Source organism: Eurosta solidaginis, chromosome 3, assembly GCF_040869045.1.
Source record: "Eurosta solidaginis isolate ZX-2024a chromosome 3, ASM4086904v1, whole genome shotgun sequence".
Taxonomy (NCBI): Eukaryota; Metazoa; Arthropoda; class Insecta; order Diptera; family Tephritidae; genus Eurosta; species Eurosta solidaginis.
In genome coordinates this window covers 153,389,748-153,414,037 of record NC_090321.1, presented here as the reverse complement: position 1 = coordinate 153,414,037, position 24,290 = coordinate 153,389,748, and the positions used below count along the sequence as shown (strand labels likewise).

Here is a 24,290-nt window from a genome sequence, read left to right as displayed (position 1 = left end):
TCGTCACCACACGCTCCTGCATGCGGACACACTTCAGCAACAGGCGGTGCGAAATCCCTTCAAAGATGCGGATAATGCCCCATCAACTTTTGCACAGGCAAGGAAAAGACAGGAATCGGGACAACCACCTTCCTCTGCGAATCAGAATGTCAAATCCTGCCATGCCAATTCCAGCACAGGCGTGCTATTAGGAACTGCTCGCGTACACATTCACCATAATGGTACCGACTTCTCCGCGCGGGCATTAATTGATTCTGGGTCTGAATGTTCCTTTATAACTGAAAGACTGAAACGCAGAATCAATTTGCCAGCGAGGAAAATGCATGCCCATGTTTCAGGCATCACAAATGCGGTGTCAGCTCAGGTGAAAGAAGCATCCAACATCGAATTACGTTCACCAGTGGATCCCTGCTTCAGCCTGCCTACACCCGTACTAGTTCTAGCGAAACTCACTGGGAATCTTCCATCCTGCCATATCAACGCAATGACTATGCAGGCATTCCCAGACTTGATTTTGGCAGACAAGAGGTTCTACGTCAACGCAGACGTAGACCTCATACTTGGCGGAGACATATATCCCCAAATTATAATGAACGGTATAAAAAAGAATGTGCTAAACACACTCTTAGCCCAAGAGACAGTGTTCGGTTGGATACTAACCGGTCGTATCGAATCACCGAATCCAACGAAGGGCATTATGTCTTTCTACAACGAGGTTGCGTTAGACAACCAACTCAAAGCTTTCTGGGAGGTAGAAAATGTACCCAAAAATAAAATATTAAATGAGGATGAAAGGTACTGCGAACAACTATTTAAAGAAACAACGCAGCGAAGTGAGAATGGAAGGTACACCGTGTCACTACCATTCCGGCAGGATTACCCTAACAATATTAACTTAGGACCATCCCTGAAGCGTGCATGCTCTCAATTCTTCCGGAATGAGGGGCTGCTAATAAAAAACCCAGATTTAGGTAAGGAATATGTTCGGGTGTTGTCAGAATATGAAACGCTCGGACATATGGAAAAATTGAAAAGAAATATCCCATCCGACGATTCGGATCATTACTTCCTGCCCCACCACGCCGTTATTAAAGCGGAAAGTACCACTACAAAGGTACGCGTAGTATTCAATGCCTCGAGCCCTACGGCCAACGGTAATAGCCTAAACGATATTCTCCTCCCAGGCCCAGTTCTACAAGCCGATCTACCCATCCTTATATTACGATGGAGACTATACCGTTTTGTCTTCAATAGCGACATCGAAAAGATGTATCGTCAAATTTGGGTGAACGAAAATCACACCAAATTTCAACGTATTGTGCATCGCACGTCCCCGAATGACCTTATTAGTCTCTACGAATTAAAGACGGTTACCTTCGGAGTGAATTGCGCGCCATATCTCGCGATAAGAACGCTCCTACAACTAGCAGACGACGTCTCAAGTTCACACCCTACAGCGGCTAGCATACTAAGAGAGAGTATGTATGTACGTAGATGATGTTTTATCTGGAGGACACACAATAGCGTCAACCATCAAAGCAAGAAACGAGATTCGCGAAGCCTTACACTCAGCTGGCTTTCCATTACGCAAGTGGACTTCAAATTGTAAGGAAATTTTAAAGGACATCCCCAAAATGGATTTGCTCAGCGAGGATTTCTTAGCGTTCGAAGAAGCTAGTTCGGTAAAAGCCCTGGGAATACGATGGAACGCTCACTCAGACGTATTTTATTTCAAGGCAGGAACCCTGGAAAATGGCGAAAACATCACCAAACGAGCAGCCCTATCCGCTATCGCCAAACTTTTCGACCCTTTAGGCTGGCTTGCGCCAATGGTCATTGTGGCAAAAATACTCATGCAGAGTATTTGGTTGGAAGGCACCACTTGGGACGACCCAGTATCGACCAGTACGCTGGAAAAATGGAAAACCTTTACCGACCAGTACCATGAGATCGATAAAATAAGAATACCTAGATGGGTCAACTTTTCACCAGGAACCGACATCGAGATCCATGGATTTTGTGACGCATCCGAGAAGGCTTATGCAGCAGCCATTTACATGCGCGTCAAAACGGATGATAATGTCTGCACAAACCTGCTTCTAGCCAAAACCCGAGTAGCCCCAGTGAAAACTCTTTCTCTTCCACGATTGGAGCTTTGCGGAGCCGTGCTGTTAGCGGAAATCACCGAATCAATTTTCAGGAACCTCAAGTTGGGACTAGTGAAAGTGCACCTTTGGACGGATTCAACTATCGTCCTCGCATGGATAAGGAAACCGCCGTGTTCCTGGTCCACTTTCGTCGCACATCGGATCACCAAGATCATCGACATGGTCGGAAACAAGAACTGGCTGCATGTAAACTCAGAATCTAACCCAGCAGATTTAGGTAGCAGAGGATTACCTGCGTCTGAATTGGTCAACAATTCGTTGTGGTGGCAGGGACCTTCTTGGTTGCAAGAAGACACTTCCCAATGGCCAGCACAAGAACGTGACTACATCACCTCCGTAGAGGAAAAGAGGGCGAAGACCTGCGCAACAACAACAGTAAATACTACCGATGTTCTCCAACGCTTTTCAGACCTACCTAGGGCTTTACGGGTGCTCTCATACGTTATGAGGTTCTACCGAAGAACTCACCCCAAAACAAAAAAACATTTCAGGTCAAGTCACCTTTAATCTCTCCTGATGAGATCAAATCAGTAACCCAACTCTTAATTAAAATCTATCAGAAACAACATTATAGTTCCGAATATAATGATCTAAAGGCCGGAAAACCAATTGGAGGGAAAAGTGCAATACTCTCACTTAATCCCTATCTAGACCAACATGGCATCATTCGGGTAGGAGGGCGACTCGGGGCGTCAAAGGACTTAGCTTTTAATGAACGCCACCCAATCCTCCTCCCATACAACTGCCGGTTATCCCGTCTGACAGTCCTAATGTTTCATCAACAAAGTCTGCATGGGGAAAACCAACTCATGTTACGTCTGATACGCACCCAATACTGGATACCTAACATCAAAACCATGACTAGGGCAACCATTCATAATTGCAAAGTTTGCACGATACACCGAAAGCGTGCTCAGAACCAACTTATGGGTATTCTCCCTCGTGAACGCACGACATTCAGCCGTGCATTCACGAATACTGGAGTCGACTTCGCCGGACCCTTCGACATTAAAAGTTACCGCGGCAGAGGGTGTCGACTATCCAAAGGCTATGTCTGCCTTTTCGTGTGTTTTTCCACACGAGCGATTCATCTTGAGGCCACTACTGACCTCAGCACCCCATCATTTCTTGCGGCTTTTGCCCGTTTTATATCTAGACGCGGATGTCCCAAAAACGTCTACTCCGACAACGGTACAAACTTTGTCGGAGCTTCACGATCCCTACGATCGGAATTCAAAACTTTCATTTCACAAGCACGAGACAATGCTGTCTCGAAGTACAGCCACCAATCACTCACTTGGCATTTCATTCCTGCGGGCGCTCCCCATATGGGAGGCTGGAGTGAAAAGCTTCAAAAGCTATTTCAAAAAGATAGCCTCACCACACAAATTCACCTTCGAGGAATTCCACACCCTCTTGTGCCGCATCGAGGCATGCCTGAACTCGCGGCCGCTCAGCCCGGCGTCCAATGACCCGACGGACCTAGAGCCGCTCACCCCAGGACATTTCCTCACTGGCAGCCATCTACTGGCTCCGCCAGAGCCGGATGCGAGTGAGAGCCCTGCCTCGATGATCAATCGGTGGCAGAAACTCAAAGCCCTCCATCATACTTTCTGCAAGCGATGGAAAACCGAATATCTCAGCGAGATCCAGAAACGATACAAGTGGAAACATCCACAACCTAATCTAAAACCCGGAGACCTAGTTGTTATCAAAGAGGACAACCTCCAACCCAACGAGTGGAGAATCGTCAACACATACCCAGGCTCTGATAACCGTGTGCGTGTTGTTGACGTTCATACAAACAAGGGGCAAACCACTAGACCAATTACGAAATTGGTACTCCTTCCGTCCTACGACAAGGAGGATTAAATATAAGGGGCCAAAGTCCGCCTTACAAAACCCTAAAAACCAAAACTCTTTTTCCCCCAGCTACCTACAATCAGAGGCCCACGCTTGGTGATAGCATAGAAAGCAAATTAAGGAACCCGAGTCTTCGTGTCTCTCTATCCCTAAGCCTGCGTTTCTCCCGAGCCATATATTATAATCAACCCCCCGGTCTCATGACGGTGCGAGTCTACCGGAGGGGAATTCAAAACATACTACGCGATGGCAATGGGGAAAGGGAGCGCGGGACATAAAGACGCGTTCAACCACGCGCCGTGATGCTCCGCGATCCTTAGGCTTGTGTCTCTCCCGAGGCCCGAATTATAATCAACCCCCCGGTCTCGTGATGGTGCGAGTCTACCGGAGGGCGATCCTACATCTTCTCCTTTTTTTTTTCTTCTCTCTACCCCCGGTCTCGTGTCGAGTCTACCGGAGGGAATCCTACACCTGACTACTGGTGGGCAATGAGGAAAGGGAGCGAGACGCACGAGGACGCGGGAGAGCTTACCAAAAGCTCGCAAACAAAAAACATTTTTTTCTAAGTTTTTTTTCAACAAGACTAATCGGGGGCCCCCTGAACAGAAAACCCCACAATTCACTCGCTCACCCAGAGCGAGGACTCCAGAAACCATCCCATCCACTCGTTATCCCATAACGAGGACATCATAAAAGCCTACCGCAGAAGGGCGAACCGATCTGCCACAGAATCTAAGGTCCTTCGGCCTTTCATATTTTCAAACTTTCAACAAGTCAACCCAAATTCTCTCCATCAGCCCGACCAAGGACCTGGTCCTTCGACCACAGAACACCTACGCACTCGGCCAAAGGCGCGAGGCCAACAGAATTTACCAAAATTCATCCCCTTACCCGGAGCGCGGATCACAGAACATTTACGGTTCGGAATTGTGACACATCATTTAGGGAAGACTCCAAGTACCAGTGTTCATACGAGGAATCAACAAACGAAAAACCGAAATATCCAACACGCAAAATGTCTGCGAGGTTGAGTGCTACGTATTTAAAAAAAAAAATAATAATAAACATTTTTTAGAAGCTATTTAAAACACAATACATGTCTCAACACTTCGAAAAAAAACAAACGCTAATTATACGAAATAGCGAAAAATTACCGACAACTTATTAAACACAAGAACTACATAACTCAAGTTTAATCAAAGGATCGCAAAAAGAAAACAATTCATGTAACCACTTCTTATTGTTGCAAAATGGTGTATACCATTTAATACACTTTTGTGCAGGAGCAAGTTAATGTGTAATTTCTCTGAGGGTCGTATCACCCCCAAAAAAAAACCGCCCTATATTAGAGTTAGATTGAGGAACGCTGCATCTCGGAAAACTTCCCATTAACTTTTCTTACGACAAAATGCCTTGAACTTATGCTCATATAGGGAGTTTTGGCAACAAATATTGGGATGGTGCCGCATTCCTCAAACAAGTTCTGCAAGAGTGACCAACCCAACATGACCTTATCAATCACGAAATGTTCAGCAGAAACCGAATCATTTCCCCCACAACATATTGGCACTTGCAAAACCATTATCACTACTACTAGACTACTAGATTCTTCCCGCTTACTGGATTACGAATGGGAATTTCAAAAACCCCAATCAAAAAAGGAATCGTTTCGTAATTTCACATAAAAAAAAATTTTGGAAGTGGGAAAAGGTTCCCTAACCTTGAGCAGTATCCGGCACACCTTACCACTGGTGGGGAGAAGTGCCAGACTTACAAAAGGTCCACCGGGTGGATACTCCCCTTACCTCGAACAGTATCTGATACCCCTTACCACTGGTGGGGGGAAGTGTCAGACTTGAGCGAGGCCTTAACTAACAAAACCAAATACATCACGCAGTATCTGCCACCCCTTACCACTGGTGGGGGGAAGTCGCAGACTGACGCAACGTTTTCCCTACCTAACGCAATCCCAACGTCAGAAAATAGTATTCAGTATTCTTCTAAACCAGCCCATGTATTCCTTTCAATAAAGCCTTTAACAACACCCCATGTTGACTTTTTACATTTGACTTGAGCGTGCACTGACAGCATTGTATGACCATCAACAGTTCTTACAAGGCAATAGTGCATTAAGATATTGAAACTATCGGCATATGGAATGCCAGCATTAACACTAGTTACATCTATGGAATACAATTCACCCGTTTCACGCATCTCTTGGTTTTCAGTAACCTTAGACACTTAGGGTCCCACGGAAGCCAATAATTGCACAGTTAAATTAATAGTACGTGTCTTCTTGCCTTCATTATTGGTTAACCAATCGTTGAAAGACATATTTTCAGTTTTACGCGCTGCATGAAATTCCAAAAAGAATTTCGATTTTGAAAAAGCATGCGAAATAGCGTATCGACATTAATTGGAAGTACTGTGTGTACTAATTGACGGCCTTCATGTGTTGATGAGCATTCAGCTGTTACAATAAATGTAACAATGTATCGCAAGTGAAAGCACTACGCACATTCGCGCGTACTAAATCTCGCGCAGAACAAAATACCAATTTTTTCTGTTCATGCGTTGTTGTTGTACTCTTTAATAAAAATATCGAATGCGCCACACATTTTAATATGCGATCAAAGTTTTCTTGTTGTTTCTTAAAGACCGGACACACTTGCAACAGCTCTTGTGCTTCAACAATTGTATCAGTCATTAAACTAAACACACCAAATACATCTTCGAATATAGGCAAGACACGGCCTTTACAGACTTACCTTTTCCTTTATTCTTCATTAACCAGATTTTCACTACGCCTAATTCGAACTTGCATCTTCATCCCTTGCACCGCTGTCTCTATCGCCTCACTCGTTTTATTAAACTGTTTGTTGAATCTATGAAGTTGTCTCGTTTTGAATGTTATTTCGTAGCAAATCGTCAATGTCGTGTGAATTTTTTTTAAGAAAATGACAGGAATTTCAATGCGCTCTTCCTAAAATAAGTAAAAAAAAAAATAATGCGTATTGACGAGTGATTTTTGTTGATGATGCAATGCGCTTACTTTTTGTTGCCGCAAAGCATCCTCTGTTGATTCAGAGGTCACTGTTGTAGGCAACAGATAAATGCCGTCTTTCGAGTCTACCTCATTGCTAGTACTAGGGACTGTTGTTGTTGTGTTCCCCGTACCAGTGCGCGAAAATATTATTTTTCTAGGGCGACCGCGGACCGTTTTTGGAAAATCCTGTATGACTTGTTGTTGAGTTGCCGGTGAAGCAACAGCTGCCACTGCAGCAGTTATTGATGTATTCGTAAGCAAATTATATGCACCTGCAACAGATTGTACTACTTGCCCTGTCGACGGCGATGTACCAGAATTGGTTGTATTGGTAAAATGCACAGGTGTAAACGGCGGCGGCACTGTATTTGGTGGAATACTCAATTGGAATCCATTATGATACATCGGATAGTAGGTGGCTTGGGCGGGAGTGCCTGATGGTGAAGTCACTAAAGTTGATCCCGAGTTGGCGGTACCTGTTGGAAAGATAGTTTTTAATTTCTGATTCTCACTGTTGGACGTAGATGCTACGATCACCTTTGTATCGTTCTGCAAATTGGCCCCACCAACAGACCCGCTGTTGTTATTTGTTCACCTTTGTAACGTCGTTACGACGAGCCTTGACTTTGAGTCTGTCTGAAAGTTCAGATACGGGAAACCAAGTTTTTTCCACATAACACATGTTCTTCAAGTGTATCATATAAATTTGCATCGGTCAACGTTTTCTACAAGGCCTTTTCTAGATTGCCGCAACCTTTTCAAATATCCGAACACATTAAAACATTCTTCCTCTTCGGCCAATTCGAGATGGGCATCAATGACAAATAAACCGCGGATCTACCTCCTCCGTCACTGCAATGCACCAGCATTGGCCCTTTAATATCATCACCTTTTATTATGTTACCAACAACTAGACGCACTCGCCGACGAAACTCCAGAAGTGCATTTGAAAAAGGGCAGGAGTGTACGTACCATTCTGATAAATGAAATGTTCTGATGTGGAAATTAGCCAATTGTTCTTCCCGTATATTTACGTGAATATCTCCATACTTCGCTTGCATTTTGCCAGCGAACCACCCAATTTGTAGCTGTGAACCTGAAATGAAATAAAAGAATACAAAATTTGGAAAATTTATAAAAATACAAAAAGGGAACGACACATCAAACCCATCAGCTCTCCATCACCAGTCACCTGAAAATAAAAGAAAATGCATTAAAAATCTGAAATATCATAAAAAATAACAATAAAAATTACTAAAATAAAATAATTGCAAAATGTTTCCCTACTTACCCTTTTGTTCAGCCACGCGTAAATTTCACATGAATTGAAGCGAAACGGTAAAATAAATCTTTCGATTCATTTTTTTTTCTGCTTCATTTTCTATACTGGAATGCTCAATCAACGTAGGTATGTATGTATGATACATACAAGAAAACGAGAAACGGCAGAGTTGCCACGTTACCTAGCGCGACCACCAAATGGTCCGTTTCTCGACGCCTCTGACAATGTCCAAGCACTCCTTGTCTTTTATATAGGACGACCACGATGGTCCACACGACACCTTAAACCAGCACAAACCCCCCCCCCCCCCCCCCTAAAATAAATAAAATAAAGTATTTAAAGGTCAATTCATTTTTTAATATTTAATCTGAGAAAAGGAACACAAACAAGGTATATTTTTGTCTCCACATCTCACTGACCCTATTGGTGATGAATCCGCTTTCTGTGTAGGGAGAGCGACGCTGATGAAGTGTACTTCTTCGGGCACTCCCAGCACCGATAGGGAAAAAACTTCATATGCCCATTCAGATGAGCAACGAGGCACACAAACGATCCAAGCGTCCTCTGGCACACCCGACAGCGATAGGACCCTTGCGACGTTGGACTCCGCCGCACCCACAACTGACCCGCACACCCCCGATAAAATTGGGCGTACCAGGCGGTGGCCCTCCCACGCGCCCACACAATAATGGGCTTCCGCTGAGCTTGTAACACTTCAGGAGCGATGCCCCTCAACGCCCCTACCACCTCCTGCTGCAGAATCTCGTCCGGCACGTAGCACTCGTAGGATCCTCTCCGCCGCTCCGGATAACGGATTTCGGCAACCAATTGAAGGGCCCCCGCATCCTCACGCTCCAAATTTATCGTAATGTATTGCATTATCGAAAAACTGAAAAGAGAAGAGAAAATCCATTATAGAAAAAAAATTATCAAAATTCCGTTAGGAATTTGTTATACTTACATTTTACCAGCTTCAAAATCCTTTTCCAAATAACCATGTGGTGAGGGTAATTTATCCACCACAATCCTACATTAATGTATCCTGGAAAATTCCTGTTACGGGAAAACAACTGGATGGCAACCCGCAACATACCAACGGCAGCCTCATTAGTGCTGTCATATTAAGAAAGAAAAAAAAGCGGATACCGATAACTACACGAAAGCAGTACCGAAAACCGCAAAACATCACAATCGGGACTGACGCGTTTTTGTATTTTTACTCCTGTGGGCGTCTCATGCAGTACCAACCAGTCATACACAACAAAGAAACTCTAAAAAAAGGGGGAAACAAAACAAAAAAAAAAACCTCTCCTTGCACAAAAATTTCACATTTTTTTTAACAAAGAAATTTGGTGTCGTCTTTTTTTACCTTGTCCGGTTTTTGGGTACTGTTTTCTGGCTGGGGGGCAGGACTTGTTGTTTTTCAACAACAAATATCACAAAAGGTCATTATAAAGGCTCGGTGCAAAAACAATCCGAGTCCCGAAAATAAAAGAATCCCGACACGAAAAAATCCCGAAATTGAAAAAAAAGCCAACTGTTTCTACCGGCCTAGTGTGCTACTGCCCCAGTGACCTAGTTTTTTTTCAAGGGCAAGCAAATACATATATGTATATATATACTCGCACACCACAAATTCACCATACCAGCTGTCAGCTAACCAATAAATACACGACAGGGTTGCATGCTATCTCAAAATGATACGTGCAGATAGAACGCGTCGTTGAGAACGCATCGCCAATCTGCATGCAAGCACCGGCAGTTGGTACACTTTCGAATTTAAGTACGAACTCATCTCTTTTAACATACGTTTTGTAATAAAACACCGCCGTTTCACCCAGCCAACCTCACAGTCACTCGCCCGGGCACCTCAAAAGATGCTACACCTCATCCAACAAAAAAAAAGGGGCCAGCCGCCGCGAGAGCGACACGATACACTAGACGCTGGAACGGAGAACTCGGCCTCTTCGTCCAGCCCAGAAAAACCTAAACAAAAATAATGCGAGTCTGGAACGGAGACTTCGGCCTCTTCGTCCAACCAAACAAAATAATGCGAATCTGAAACGGAGACCACGGCCTCTCCGTCCAAAAAAAAAAAATTTTTTTTTGCCAGTCTGGAACGGAGACCTCGACCTCTTCGTCCAGCACGATGGACCTAATACGTCATATCACTTCATGGATTCTATTAATATCTAAGAATTATGTATAACCAAAGGCAAAAAATATTCACTTTCCTCCTTTTCTAATGTTTCTTTTTCATCCTAGCTTAGGTGGCATGCTGCGCAAGTCGGGCAGGACTCCCGGTCACCCGCGACGCTGGCGAAATACGCAATTTAGGTTAAGTTTAGTTTTAATGCAAACGTTTTTCTCGTTGCTTTTCAGCGGTCGGAGATCGGTGGGGGTAAAACGATGTTGCGTATCGCAAGGGGGGCCGGCATGTTTAGGCAGGATGCCTAACTTTTCCGCATCTGATTGCGATCCCCCCAATTCAACTCTGCAAATCGATACTCGATACTCGTTTTAATTTATAACCACCCACACCATCACCGCCACATGCATGTGCATCCATGTACATGCCCGTGTATGTGTGCTTTTTGTCAGCACTCGTTTTTCTACAATACAGTCAATACAGGTAATATTGTCACCAAAATATTGTACTTCTATTCAATAAAACATCTTATTATAACGAGAAATTCTCGCCTATTTGTCTATTCCTTTATTCCACACGCCACATTCCCATTGAGATCGACCCCGGTGCGCCCATCGACTCAGGAGCAGACGCACCCCGGCCGAACACTCATTTCATACTTTTAACGAAATTTATTTGTAATGTCCCATTTGAGGGTTAATTTTAAATTGCCTCTACACATTTTCATGAGGTATTTTTGATTGTTTTAAAGGATCGTATTAATTAAACAATTTATCCTCTTTCCAACAATCACAATATCTTAATATATACAAAACACGTGTCACAGGTTTGAGGCCAATGGACTCCTAAACTACTGAACCGATTTTGAATTTGTTTTGCACCCGTGGGTTTCTGAGGGGGTCGCGATTTAGATGTACTGTGACATTTTTTTAATACAGGAGAGTCTTTAGTTGTTCCACGTGCAGTTTTTAAGCCGAATTTTAAAAGCAACGAAAATCTGCATTTTGTTTTAATATTATAGTGAAGTGTGAAAAATAAAAATATATATATATAACAAGTAAGGAATACTAAGTTCGGGTGTAACCGAACGTTACATACTCAGCTGAGGGCTTTGGAGACAAAATAAGGGAAATCACCATTTAGCAAAATGAACCTAGGGTAACCCGGGAATGTGTTTGTATGGCATGTGTATCAAATGAAAGGTGTTAATGATTATTTAAAACGTAGTGGGCCTTAGTTCTATAGGTGGACGCCTTTTCGAGATATCGCAATAAGGGTGGACCAGGGGTGACTCTAGAATGTGTTTGTACGATATGGGTATCAAATTAAAAGTATTAAAGAGAGTTTTAAAAGGGAGTAGCCCTTAGTTGTATATGTGAAGGCGTTTTCGAGATATCGACCAAAATGTGGACCAGGGTGACCCAGAACATCTTCTGTCGGGTACCGCTAATTTATTTGTATATGTCATACCACGAAAAGTATTCCTGCAAAGATTCCAAGGGCTTTTGATTTCGCCCTGCAGAACTTTTTCATTTTCTTCTACTTAATATGGTAGGTGTCACACCCATTTTACAAAGTTTTTTCTAAAGTTATAAGATAAAGTGACTTCAGATAAATACGTGAACTAAGTTTAGTTAAGATATATCGTTTTTTGCGCAAGTTATCGTGTTAACGACCGAGCGGAAGGACAGACGGTGGACTGTGTATAAAAACTGGGTGTGACTTCAACCGATTTCGCCCATTTTCGCAGAAAACAGTTATAGTCATATAATCTATGTCCCTACCAAATTTCACAAGGATTGGTAAATTTTTGTTCGACTTATGGCATTAAAAGTATTCTAGACGAATTAAATGAAAAAGGGCGGAGTTACGCCCATTTTGAAATTTTCTTTTATCTTTGTATTTTGTTGCACCATATCATTACTGGAGTCGAATGTTGACATAATTTACTTTTATACTGTAAAGATATTAAATTTTATGTTAAAATTTGACTTAAAAAATTTTTTTTTTAAAGTGGGCGTGTTCGTCATCCGATATCGCTAATTTTTTATTTAGCACACATATTGTAATAGGAGTAACGTGCCTACCAAATTTCATCATGATATCTTTAACGACTGCCAAATTACAGCTTCCAAAACTTTTAAATTACCTTCTTTTAAAAGTCGGCGGTGCCACGCCCATTGTCCATCAATTTTCTAATTTTCTATTTTGCGTCATAAGGTCAACGCACCTACCAAGTTTCATCGCTTTATCCGTCTTTGGCACTTTTTCGGTTTTTCGAAATTTTCGATATCGAAAAAATGGGCGTGGTTGTAGTCCGATTTCGTTCATTTTAAATAGCGATCTGAGATGAGCGCCCAGGAACCTACATACCAAATTTCATCAAGATACCTCAAAATTTACTCAAGTTATCGTGTTTACAGACGGACGGACGCACGGACATGGCTAAATGAATTTCTTTTTTCACCCAGATCATTTTGATATATATAAGTCTATATCTATCTCGATTAGTTTATGCCGTTACGGATTACCGTTATGCGAACAAAGTTAATATACTCTGTGAGCTCTGCTCAGCTGAGTATAAAAAGAAAGGCTAAATTGTGTATTAGTTGGTCGCCGGTGTTTGAAGAGATGCGTTGGTATATTTTGTTTAAACTTTCACACAAGGTGCGTAAACCTCACGCGGCGGTTACTACAGGTACAGGGTCTCGAGATATAGGCCAAAACGTGGGCCAGTGAATACCTAGACAGTGTTTGTACAATATGGATATCAAATGAAAGCTGTTGATGAGTGCTTTGGTACAGAGTAATATATTATCCAGAGACGGACTGGGACTGGGATTAGGACTAGGACTGGGACTGAGACTCGGAGTGGGACTGGGACTGGGACTGGAATAAAATACATACCACCCTCTGGGACAGGCAATAAGGGATGCAGAAGAATGAGAAGGAATTTGGAGAAGAGAAAAGAGAGAAGGAGATTGAGAAAGAGATAGAATGAGACGAAGATGGAGATAGATGAAGCGAAAAAGACGGAGGGAGGAGTAAATAAAAGGATTAGGAAAAAGTGAAGAGGGGGGAGGGTAGAGTCGGACGGAAAAAGCTTATTAAAATGTATGCAGATAGGCCAAATTTAGTGCAGGACAACGTCTGCCGGGTCTTCTAATATATTAATATAAACTAGTATCGCCCGTAGTCGAAATTCGACCAACTTGTATTTTTTTCAACTCACTGTATGTATCCAGTGTTGGAGTAGTGCAATAATGCGTTAATTGTTGAGCAGTGAGTGGAAATATAGCAAACTGATCTATCTTACTTAAAGTTCTCATTAAAATTTTGAATTTGACCTAAGACGTTATAATCTTTGATTGCATTTTCTTAAATTTTCTACAAACTTTTCAAATGTAATTATAAGTTTTGGTATGGAGCTCCTTAAAAAAAATATAACAAATATGTAAAATGAAATGAAATTTACATAGAACTGTGGTGAAATTACTTGAAATTTAATTGAAAATTTACATTTTCCACACCATCCGGGAGATACGCCGTTGGCGCGCTACCGAAGTTAGTTTTGGGTGCTCGGTTCCCCAGTAGGCCTATATCACCAATATAAAATACATATACATATATCGCCCATTTACTTCAACAGCGTCATAATTCAAAAAACACAAATTTTTAGTTAAGAACGAAGAAATGTGCTAAAGGAATTTAACCTATTTCACACCACCGGTTAGGTATGCAATTGGCGCTTTACTATTACATATGTATTTATAATTAATTAAATTAAATTATAATTAATTAAATTAATTATAAATACATATGTAATATGTAAACGAAAACGAAAATTTCGAATAAAATAGAGGATACCTTCATAAAAAATAAAATAAAAATATAAAAAAAGTATGTAATGGAAAAGGAAGCAGAGTTTTCTAAACAAATTTCAAATAAAAGAAAAAAAATAAAGTACTTAAAGTGCAAACAAATTAAATGGAGGGAATAAGCATTTCCATATCAAAACGCAATAAATGCACTTAAATTTTTTCCGCGATTTAATGTTATCATTGTGGGAATATGAAGATTCTAATGCTCGGATATTTAATGTGAGAATTCCAATGTTGGGATGTCTAATTTGCAGATAGTAATATTGAGATGTTTTCTGATATTTTATTTTATTTTATTTTTAAAACCAACTGGTCTAACCTACTTAAAGTTTCCATTAAAAATTTTGTTTTGACCTAAGACGTTATACTTTTTGATTGTATTTCCTTAAATTACATTTCAAATGTAATAATTACGCTTTGGTATGGAGCTCCTTAAACAAAATATAAAAAATATGTAAAATCAAATGAAATTGACATTGAATTATAGTGAAATGCCTTGAAATTGAATTGAAAATTTGCTTTTTCCACACCACCCGGGAGGTACGCAGTTGGCGCGTTACCGAAGTTAGTTTTGGGTGCTCGGTTCCCCAGTAGTCCTATATCACCCATATAAACTACATATAAATATATATATATATATATGACAAAAATTTTAAATAAAATAAAGTGTAACAAGTAACTCACAAATTATAAAATAAGTAAATAAATAAATTAAAAACTTAACACAAAAACAAATATATACATATTTAACATTACTGGTCTCTTTTCGTCAGCATGATTATCAATTTATTTGTTAAAAATTGTTTGCAAAAAATATAACCACATAAGCAAATAATCTGATAAGCACGATTTCGTGAATAGACCAAATGTAATTAAATAAAGTGTTTAAGTGCATATATACACTTATCACCATACGTCATGCCATATATAACTGCAATATGAAAAATTTAAAATATAATTTTACACAGTATTGAAGAATATCTTGATTTTAACTAACCTCGAGTAATGCCCATTTCGCAAGAATAACAGGGAAAAAGAGTAAAGGAGAGACGCCAAAAAATCTATACTTAGATATATTACTTCGTCTACATGCAAATGTTTTAAAAACTTTTCTCAGTTAACGCGAATTTAAATTCATGGATTTGCATTGCTTACATTTAGCAGTTTGGATTTATAACTTCGGGGAAAACAATATTTTTCGTGAATACCCTTTCATCGCCAGCTAAGTGACCTTGATTATTATGTTCGCTTACATAAAACTTTAGACTGTCAAAGGACCTGACTCTACTTGCAGCTACGTATGCGCATGTGTAAATACAGGCCGCCTCAACAAAATTCCAACTTTTTCAAACGTTTGACCTTGCGACTTATTTACGGTCATTGCGAAAAACGGTATTACTGGAAACTGGGTCCGTTGAAAATTAAAGGGTAATAAGGTTCCTGAATAAGTTAATTTGATGCGCGGAATAAGAATTCGTTTGCCTTTTGAATATCCGTTAAAACTTCACAATCAATGGCGTTGTTGTGAAGGCACTTAACGCTCATTCGTGTCCCGTTCACTAAGGCATCCTTTGTATTAAGGTTTCGAATGAGCAGCACGACGCAATTAAGCTTCAGTGAAAGCTTATGCGGTGGAAGTCCGCTCACATTGAGGGAATTCAGAAACTCAGTGGGATAATTATTGACTTCTCTTTCATCGTCGCAAATAATTTTATCAAAACTATTATATGTTTTGAATGAACCAGGTATGCGATTAAGTATGTCATTATTAACCAGGGAGCAGTCCTCATTGGTTGCTGCTAAAATTACAGAACTCACAACTTGATCTGACAACAAATTTTCTTCAATATTTCCAAAATCGTCAGCAATTAGGTTATCTCCATTTCCCACTATTTGCTGTGGTATTTCAATGACATTATCTCCAAACTGTGGATATAACGGTGTTTGACCATCACCAATTTGCTTTAAAATTTCTACAAACTGCAGCTCGTGTGGTAATGCTCTCATGTTTTGGTTTAATGTTTCATGATGAAAAGAAGCAAATTCATTCCAACTAATAATACAGTTTTCAACCAAAACAACACGTGATCCATGAGGAACAACGGGTAGAATTTGTATAAAATCGCCACAAAAAAGTATTGTTTTTCCAGCAAACAGCTTGCATTTATCATTTTCATCGGAACACAAATCACACAGTAGTCTATCTATAGCTTTCAAAATTAAAAGTGGGCACATGGAAATTTCGTCAATTATTATCAGCGCAGCTGAATTTATATATCTTCCTTAAGCACTGTTTGGGGTGATATTCGGTACAGAATTTTCGACAACAGGAATGGTTAATTTAAACACATTGTGCACTGTTCTTCCACCAATCAAAAGAGTTGATGCTATGCCACTAAAAGCATTCGCAATGCATGGAAGATTAAGTGAATTCAACCTGTGAATTAAAGCAGTTTGCATAAAAGTTTTACCGCAACCTGCATGAGCAGTAACCCAGAACACATTAGAACCAGTATCATGAAACTGTATTTCCTGGATAACGCGGTCTATTATTGTACGTTGCTCGTTGTTTGCTCGTGAGTAATAGTCTTCAAATAAAATTAGCTCATTTTCAGGTTGAGGAACATCTGTACTTCTTAGAGCAGGATTTGCTGTGGGCACTGGTAACCCAAGGCTGTGACATGTCACGTTATGACTAAGTAGCACATCTTCGATTTCTAATAGTGCAGGATTAAATGAAAATGTTTCATCGCTTTCTCTCAGGAAATCTTCAGAAATGAATTTTTAAACTCATTCCACAGCGCCAAAGCATTTGCTGGAACATTTAGCGCACATATCACAGTAAATAAGTGACGCATTTGTTATTGTCGCGCTTCTTCTAAGCACTCACGCCATTCGTTATCATTTGAGGCGATTCCCCTAGCACGACACACTTCCACAAATGTATTATATATAACCCATTATAGGTTCGAACGTCCATAAACGATTTTGGCCCAGTTACATGTAAAAGGAGCAAACGTAAATGGAAGAGTTCAATATCCTTCGGCGACACTACATTCATACGAGCAATAGTTTTATCACCGCCTCGATGTCCTTTTTTCCATTTCTCGAAGGATCTTCAATATTCAAATGAAAAAATGCCAACAACCTGGTTTTTCTCAAATTCTGAACAGCTCGTTGTGTCTGACCATTGGTAAACACAACGTTTTGTCTTTGCGGTAAGTGAACGTCAAGTCGCGTTACTGAATGGGACTGACAGTGCATAGGGAATTGGAAAATTCGCCAAGCCGCTTCAGTGGAACCAACGTAACGTCCATTCAAAAAGTTTTGAATCTCGTCACAATTGTCTACTTCACCAGCATTAACGTGTTCAGTAGCTAACCTGACAGTTGCACTGTCATATCCTTTATATACATATTTATAAATGTATTTCAAACTGGCAATTAAATTTGGCAAGCCAATATGGATTATATGGTACAACATAACGGTTATCAAGAGACGCACCACGAATATCAACACTGATACCATTACCACGTCTTCTATATATTGGAAACCCATTCACCTCTTCTCGTGTGGACTCGCAAAAATTTTTGGGAAAACTCTTGGAACAATTACCATTTCTCATGCAAACTGCGTTAACATTCAAAGCACCACATGGCCCATGCATTTCGAAACGTATTCATGCAATTTTGGGTTTATTTCAATGTCAGGAATTTCCGCACATACGGCTTTGTCTATATCACTAACACCTTCAAGTTTATCCCTTTCATCTAATGTTAGCAATATGTGCGCATGAGGCAAACCTCTCTTTTGAAATTCTATTGTATAAATATAAGCAGCAACAGTACCAAAAACTTTTTTTGTAGTTATTGTGCTTATTAAATCATTTAGTTTCGCACTGAACACGCGCACTATATTTTCTGGGCGATAATTTGGTGTTTCGTTGAAATCAACACTCCTGGTAATTTCTGGCCAATTTGTATTGCATGTCATTGTAATAAACAGAGATGGTTTACCAAAATGACGGGCTATATTCATAGCGTCCAAATAGTTTTGGTACATGTTTCCTGGAGAGCCGGTGAATGAAGATGGAAGAATAATTCTTCTTCCAATATTTTCATGTCCATTACTATGAGGATGTGTGATCAGATAATCTGTTATGTTATACAAAACATGACACGTTTCTTGATTAAGTCTTAAAAAGTTAAGTCTTGTTCCCTCAACTCGAACATACATATCTACAATCCACTGTAGATAAAGCTTTTTAGAATGATGTAGAAGACTGAATTCGTCTCTGATCGCAAGTTGAAATGACGCGAACTCAAGCATAGTAGTTTTAATTCTAGCTCGACTTGAAGTAGACGTACTTCGTCTGCTATGCAATATATCAAGATGCCATCCCGCGTTTCCATTGGGAAATAGTAGTGGATAGGCCAACGGATCCAAAGATGAATATAAAACGGAAATATTCTTTACCGTACCACTCCTTTTATAAAATGATACCATCCTTCTATCAAATGGAGGTTCGCCATCTGTTGTACTAAATATCACACATCTCATTCGGCATCTCACGATTAACCGTAATGAGTAAACACATTTCCTTATATATATTTTCGTGTCTACTACAGTGTTCTTTCATGAAATAAAAGACCGAACAAAAGCGTTAACTTGATTCAATTGGGCATATATTTCTGTCATCAAGCCTCTATCGCATAATGCATTTGATGGTTCTCTCAGTCTAAAAGTATTTGCGGTATCAACATCATAAAAATATAACTGAGCATAGCAGGGATTCGACCTAGCATTTTGCTCATGCGTTAAAGGGCCAGCTCTATGATAAAAGATATTGTGAATTTTAAAATAATAATCACCTTGCGTAACATTCTCTGCTATTTCCACTTCAGAACTAACCATCGCAAAAAATGAATTGAAACTACGTATATTTTCAAAGTAATTTGTTGATCTCCGCTTTAAAACCAGGTTATTGGAGCGTAAACCCTCATATAAATTATTGAAAAACTGATTTTGTGTTAACGGTGCCAAAGTTACTTCCCCTTTTGACAACACAACGAAAAGGAGTTTCTGCTTCTTGCAGTAATTTCTTTCTCGAAATGCATTGCATTACAATGCTCACAACGTAAATCCATATTTCCAATATCCGAGCTAATAAAATTAGGAGGTACATCGTTCAAAGCACCCTTAAAATTATCAACCAATGCGAGAGATGTGTTAACATTAGGACGGCTCTCCCTATTACTATCCCTGTCCCTTCTTCTTGTAAGTCGTGGCATTATATATGACTAAAAATAAATTAAGAAACAAAATTAATTTCAAAATGCCCATGAAAATATTTCAGAAATGATCATGAAAATAATTTCACATAATCCGGTAATAATTGTCGAAAAACACAGTTCTGTAATGGAGCCTAATCTGCAAAGGTAGTGAAAATGTTTACATGCTTCAGTTTTTAGTAATGCATTTATGAAAAATTCCTTTCTTGGTAATGCATTCAAGTTATTTGAAAACATAATAATAAACATTTTCTAAGACCTTTTTACTTACCCTAGGATACGAACCTGGGATGTTATTCCTGTAACAACAAAAATTACTCCCCGAAAGTAGGCCTTTGCCGAATACGAATCTGGTACGATCCGATACTTGCACCTTCTGGTATTGGGCAGGCGGGAACGAATTTTGGCCCCTTGAACCTACGGGTCTGTGGATTTTAGTATCCTCTTACGACAGGCATGCCTGCCGCGGGAATTTTCTGAGCCCCTTAACCTCAGGGGGACGAACCTGGGATCTTCGGCCAGGGTTGTTGTTGTAACACCAAAACTTACTCCCGACATTTTACGGGAGTTTTACAGACATGAATAATCCGTTGCCGAATATGAATCCGGTACTTGCTCCTTCTGGTATTAGCCAGGCGGGAACGAATTTTTACCCCTTGATCCCGCAGGTTTGTGGATTTTAGTCGCCTCTTACAACAGGCATGCCTACCGCGGGAATATTCTTAGCCCCTTAACCCGCAAGGCGACGATCCTGGGATCTTCGGCCTGGGTTGTTATTGTAACAGCAAAACTTACTCCCCGACAGTTTAGGGGAGTTTTACGGACATGGCTAATCGTTTGCCGAATATGAATTCGGTACTTGCTCCTTCTGGTATTAGCCAGGCGGGAACGATCATAAAGTGGGAGTGTGAAAAGGATTAACAGTGGGGGTGGCAGTGGTGATGGGGGTGATAGAGGGGGGTAGGATTGGAATTCGGAGTGGGAGTAGCAGGAGTGGGAGTTGGAATAGTAGTAGGAGTGGGAATGGGGGTTGGTGTGGGGGTGGTGGTAATAGTGGGAGTAGCAGGGGAATCTGGAGTGGGGATGGGATTGGGATTGGGAGTAGCAGAAGTTGGAGTTGGAGTGGGTGTGGGGGTGTGACTGAGGAGGTAGTGGGGTAGTAGTAGCAGTAGCAGGAGTGGGAGTGGGATTGGGAGTAGGAGTAGCAGGTATGGAAGGGAAATAGGAGCGGGAGTAGGAATAGGAATAGGAGTTGGAGTAGCAGGATTGGTAGTAGAAATGTTAGTAGGAGTGGGAGTTGGATTGCGAGTAGGAGTAGCGGGGGGTGGGCATGGTAGTGAGAGTAGCAGGAGTTGCAGTTGGAGTAGCGGTGGGAGTTCGGGTAGAAGTATAAGTGGTGATAAAGGAGGGGTGGGGCAGTAGTGGGAGCGCCCGTATATGTACAAATATTAAAAAAAAAACGAATTTAAAAAATGCATGTTTATATAGATATAATTGGTAGTCCTATTGGGAATGGGACTAGAAGTGGTAGTAAGAGTGGGAATAGGAGTATCAGGAGTGGGAGTGCGGGTAGGAATGGGAGTGGGATTGGGAGAGGAAGGAGTGGAGTGGGATTGTAAGTGGGAGTAGGAGTACACGAAGTGGTAGGGGAATTGGAGTGGGGATAGGAGTGGGAACAGAATAGGTGTAGTAAGAGTGGGAGTGGTGGTGAGGGTGAGAGTGGGGGTGGAAAAGAGTGGGAGTGGGAATAGGATTAGGGGTAGTGTTTGACCGATCATAAATTGGGAGTGGACAGCGAGTTGGTGTGAGAGTGGGAAAAGGAGTTGGAGTGGGGGTGGGATTGGGATTGGGAGTAGGAGTAGCAGGAGTTGGAGTGGGAAAAGGAGTGGGAGTGGGTGGGATTGGGAGTCGAAATAGAAGTAGCAGAAGTTGGAGTTGGACTGGGAGTGTGATTGAGGAGGTAGGAGTTGGGGTAGTAGTATCAGGAGTGAGGGTAGGAGTGGGAGGAGGAATTTGAATAGGAGTAGCAGGAGTGGTAGTAGGGGTGGGAGTGGGATTGGGAGTAGGAGTAGCAGGGGATGGGCATGGTAGCGAGAGTAGCAGGAGTTACAGTGGGAGTGGCGGTGGGAGTGGGAGTTCGAGTAGGAGTATAGGTTGGGATAAAGGAGGGATGGGGCAGTAGTGTGGGCGCCCGTATATATACAAATATTTTAAATAAAAACAAATTTAAAAAATGCATGTGTATACATATGTAATTGGTACTGGTATTGGGAGAGGGAGTAAAAGTGGTAGTAAGAGTGGGAGTAGGAGTAACAGGAGTGGGAGTGGGAGTAGGAATGGGAGTGGGATTGGGAGAGGAACAGGAGTGGGGTGGCATTGAGAGTAGGAGTATCAAGGAAATAGGAGTGGGAGTAGGAGTAACAGGAGTGGGGTGGCATTGAGAGTAGGAGTATCATGGGAATAGGAGTGGGGGTAGGGGTGAGAGTAGGAGTAACAGGAGTGGGAGGTGGGGTAGGAATGGGAGTGGGAAAGAGTGGGAGTAGGATTAGGGGTCGTGTGGGCAGGAGTGGGAGTGGGGGTTGGTAGGGGAAAAAGGATGGGGTTGAGAGTGGGAGTAGGAGTTGGGGTAAGAGTGGGAGTGGGATTGGGAATAGGAGTAGCAGGAGTTTGAGGGGAACAGGATTATTAGTAGCTGGAGTAGTGGTGGGAAGAGTAGGAGTAGGAGTGGGAGAGGAAATGGAATAGGAGTCGGAGTGGGAGGGGTGGGAGTAGGAGTAGGAGTGCAAAAGGAGTGGTAGTGGGGGTAGGGTGGTAGGGGGAATAGGAGTATGGAGTGGTGATAAGAGTGGGAGTAGGAGTGGGAGTTGGGTTGGTTTCCAATGTAAGTTGTTTGAACGGGTGGGACAAAATATAAACTTATCTGATGTTGATATAATATAAATGATATAGAATAATGTATGCGTGTGTGATGTGCTTTTTTTTGCTTATCCTGAAAATATAAAAATTTTTAATTTTAAATTTCATTTAAAAATTTGCAAAAATTCACTTTCTTTTTACTCCTTCTCCTGGCACGCATTTTTTCGAAGTGAGGCAGCGGATGACGAAGGCCATAATTTAGTCCAGGGCTATTCATTTCATAGCACAATTGTGCCCTCTCAATTACACGCTTATGATTCGCTCTGTCGTCGTTAATTGTGTTAGTCGTCGCTTGGCACTTGGCGTAGCAACATCGGTGATGGGTATTGGCTGATCGGTATCAAAATATGCATGAAAAATTATGCGCGATGCATATGCTTGTTGTTAGCTCGTTGCTTGCTAGTAAGCGACCAAATGAAAAATCAATTCACCCGCACGATCATCGCGACGATTGCGCTCTCACTAATACAGGTGCACTTTCAGTTTTGAATAGCCTTGATTTAGTCATTTATTTCATATTTTGAGTGTAACCCTCTCTTTATGACTTAAAACTCAGTAACGATATAGCTGGAGTCATTGGTGCCGTATGTCGTATCGCTGTATCCGTATCCCTAACGTAATCAGCTGTTTATCGTTACGACGGTAAACCAAAACACAATTGGTTGGCTACGATACGGTTACGACCTTAGCGGCACCAATAATCGATTGCATTGATTCTCATAAGTTTGGTCGAATCAGCTGTTAAAAGGTTACCGATACGGTTACCGCTAAAGCACCAATGTCTCCAGCTTATAGTTGATTACTTTTAAATAAGTAAAAACCCACATTCGTGCTGCCACCCCGTATGATTTCGTAGAACATTTGATACTTTTAGGGGTCATAAAAGAACGCGGAATTTTTAGGTCTAATAGCACATCTCCATCTAGAGCTTTACCTGAGAAGATTAAATAAATCTCCTATTTAAACCTGCAGTGTCTCCACTGTAGTTTTAATTTCGGTTTTTTTTTTTCGTATTAAAAATTTATAAAGTGGGGCCACGTATACAGTTTCAATTTTTGTGAAGTTTTTCAGCCAAAAATTTTACATTTTCGAATCAATGTAATGGGCATATTTTCGAATCAATGTAATGGGCATATTATAATCGAACAAAGTTAACCTAATAATAAATATAGTAGAGTAATGTACGGCCTATGCAATATTGCGACCTAAAATCGAAAACGTTTTGGGTCGTTTTTTTCGTTTAATATACAACGTGAAATTTTCCGATTCAATCAAGTTGCATTTAAATAATAATAAACTAAGTTGAAATAAAAGATAATATAATAAAATAAAATAAGAAATATCGAAATAAATTAGCATAAAATACAATTTTAAAAGTGAATGTAATATCTTTGTAGCAAATGTAATATACAACGTGAATAAAAGCTAATATAATAAAATAAAATAACAAATATCAAAATAAATTAGCATAAAAACAATATACAAATTTTAATGTAATATCTTAGTAGCAAATTTATTTATTTTTTGTTCACTATAAGACGTATACAATAAGACGTATACAATATACAAATAAATTTTAATGTAATATCTTAGTAGCAAATTTATTTTTTTTTTCACTATAAGACGTGCTATATCTAAAATGAGCATAAAATCTGGAAATGCAAAAAACATTCGGGTCAAATTTGCAATTAATT

General features: G+C 40.7%; 2 protein-coding genes across 18 annotated transcripts in view; one reads left to right on the top strand and one right to left on the bottom strand.

Moving 5' to 3' along the window:
* LOC137244380 (uncharacterized) overlaps positions 1-8,459 on the bottom strand; it is a 469,574-nt gene extending 461,115 nt beyond the window's left edge. For all 16 annotated transcript variants that reach the window (XR_010950940.1, XR_010950941.1, XR_010950944.1 and 13 more), the window contains exons 1-4: positions 8,369-8,459; positions 7,615-8,269; positions 7,084-7,553; positions 6,800-7,014 (exon numbers count right to left, since the gene is read on the bottom strand). Coding sequence is in view for 5 of the 16 variants with exons in the window: in XM_067773314.1 (XP_067629415.1) it covers positions 6,808-7,014; positions 7,084-7,482 (606 nt within the window). In the remaining 11 variants the exon portion in view is untranslated. The remainder of the gene's footprint in view (positions 1-6,799; positions 7,015-7,083; positions 7,554-7,614; positions 8,270-8,368) is intronic.
* The window catches only part of LOC137244381 (T-complex protein 1 subunit eta-like), an 85,665-nt gene that overhangs the window by 13,172 nt on the left and 48,203 nt on the right, over positions 1-24,290 (top strand). The gene's annotated exons all lie outside the window — the stretch shown is intronic.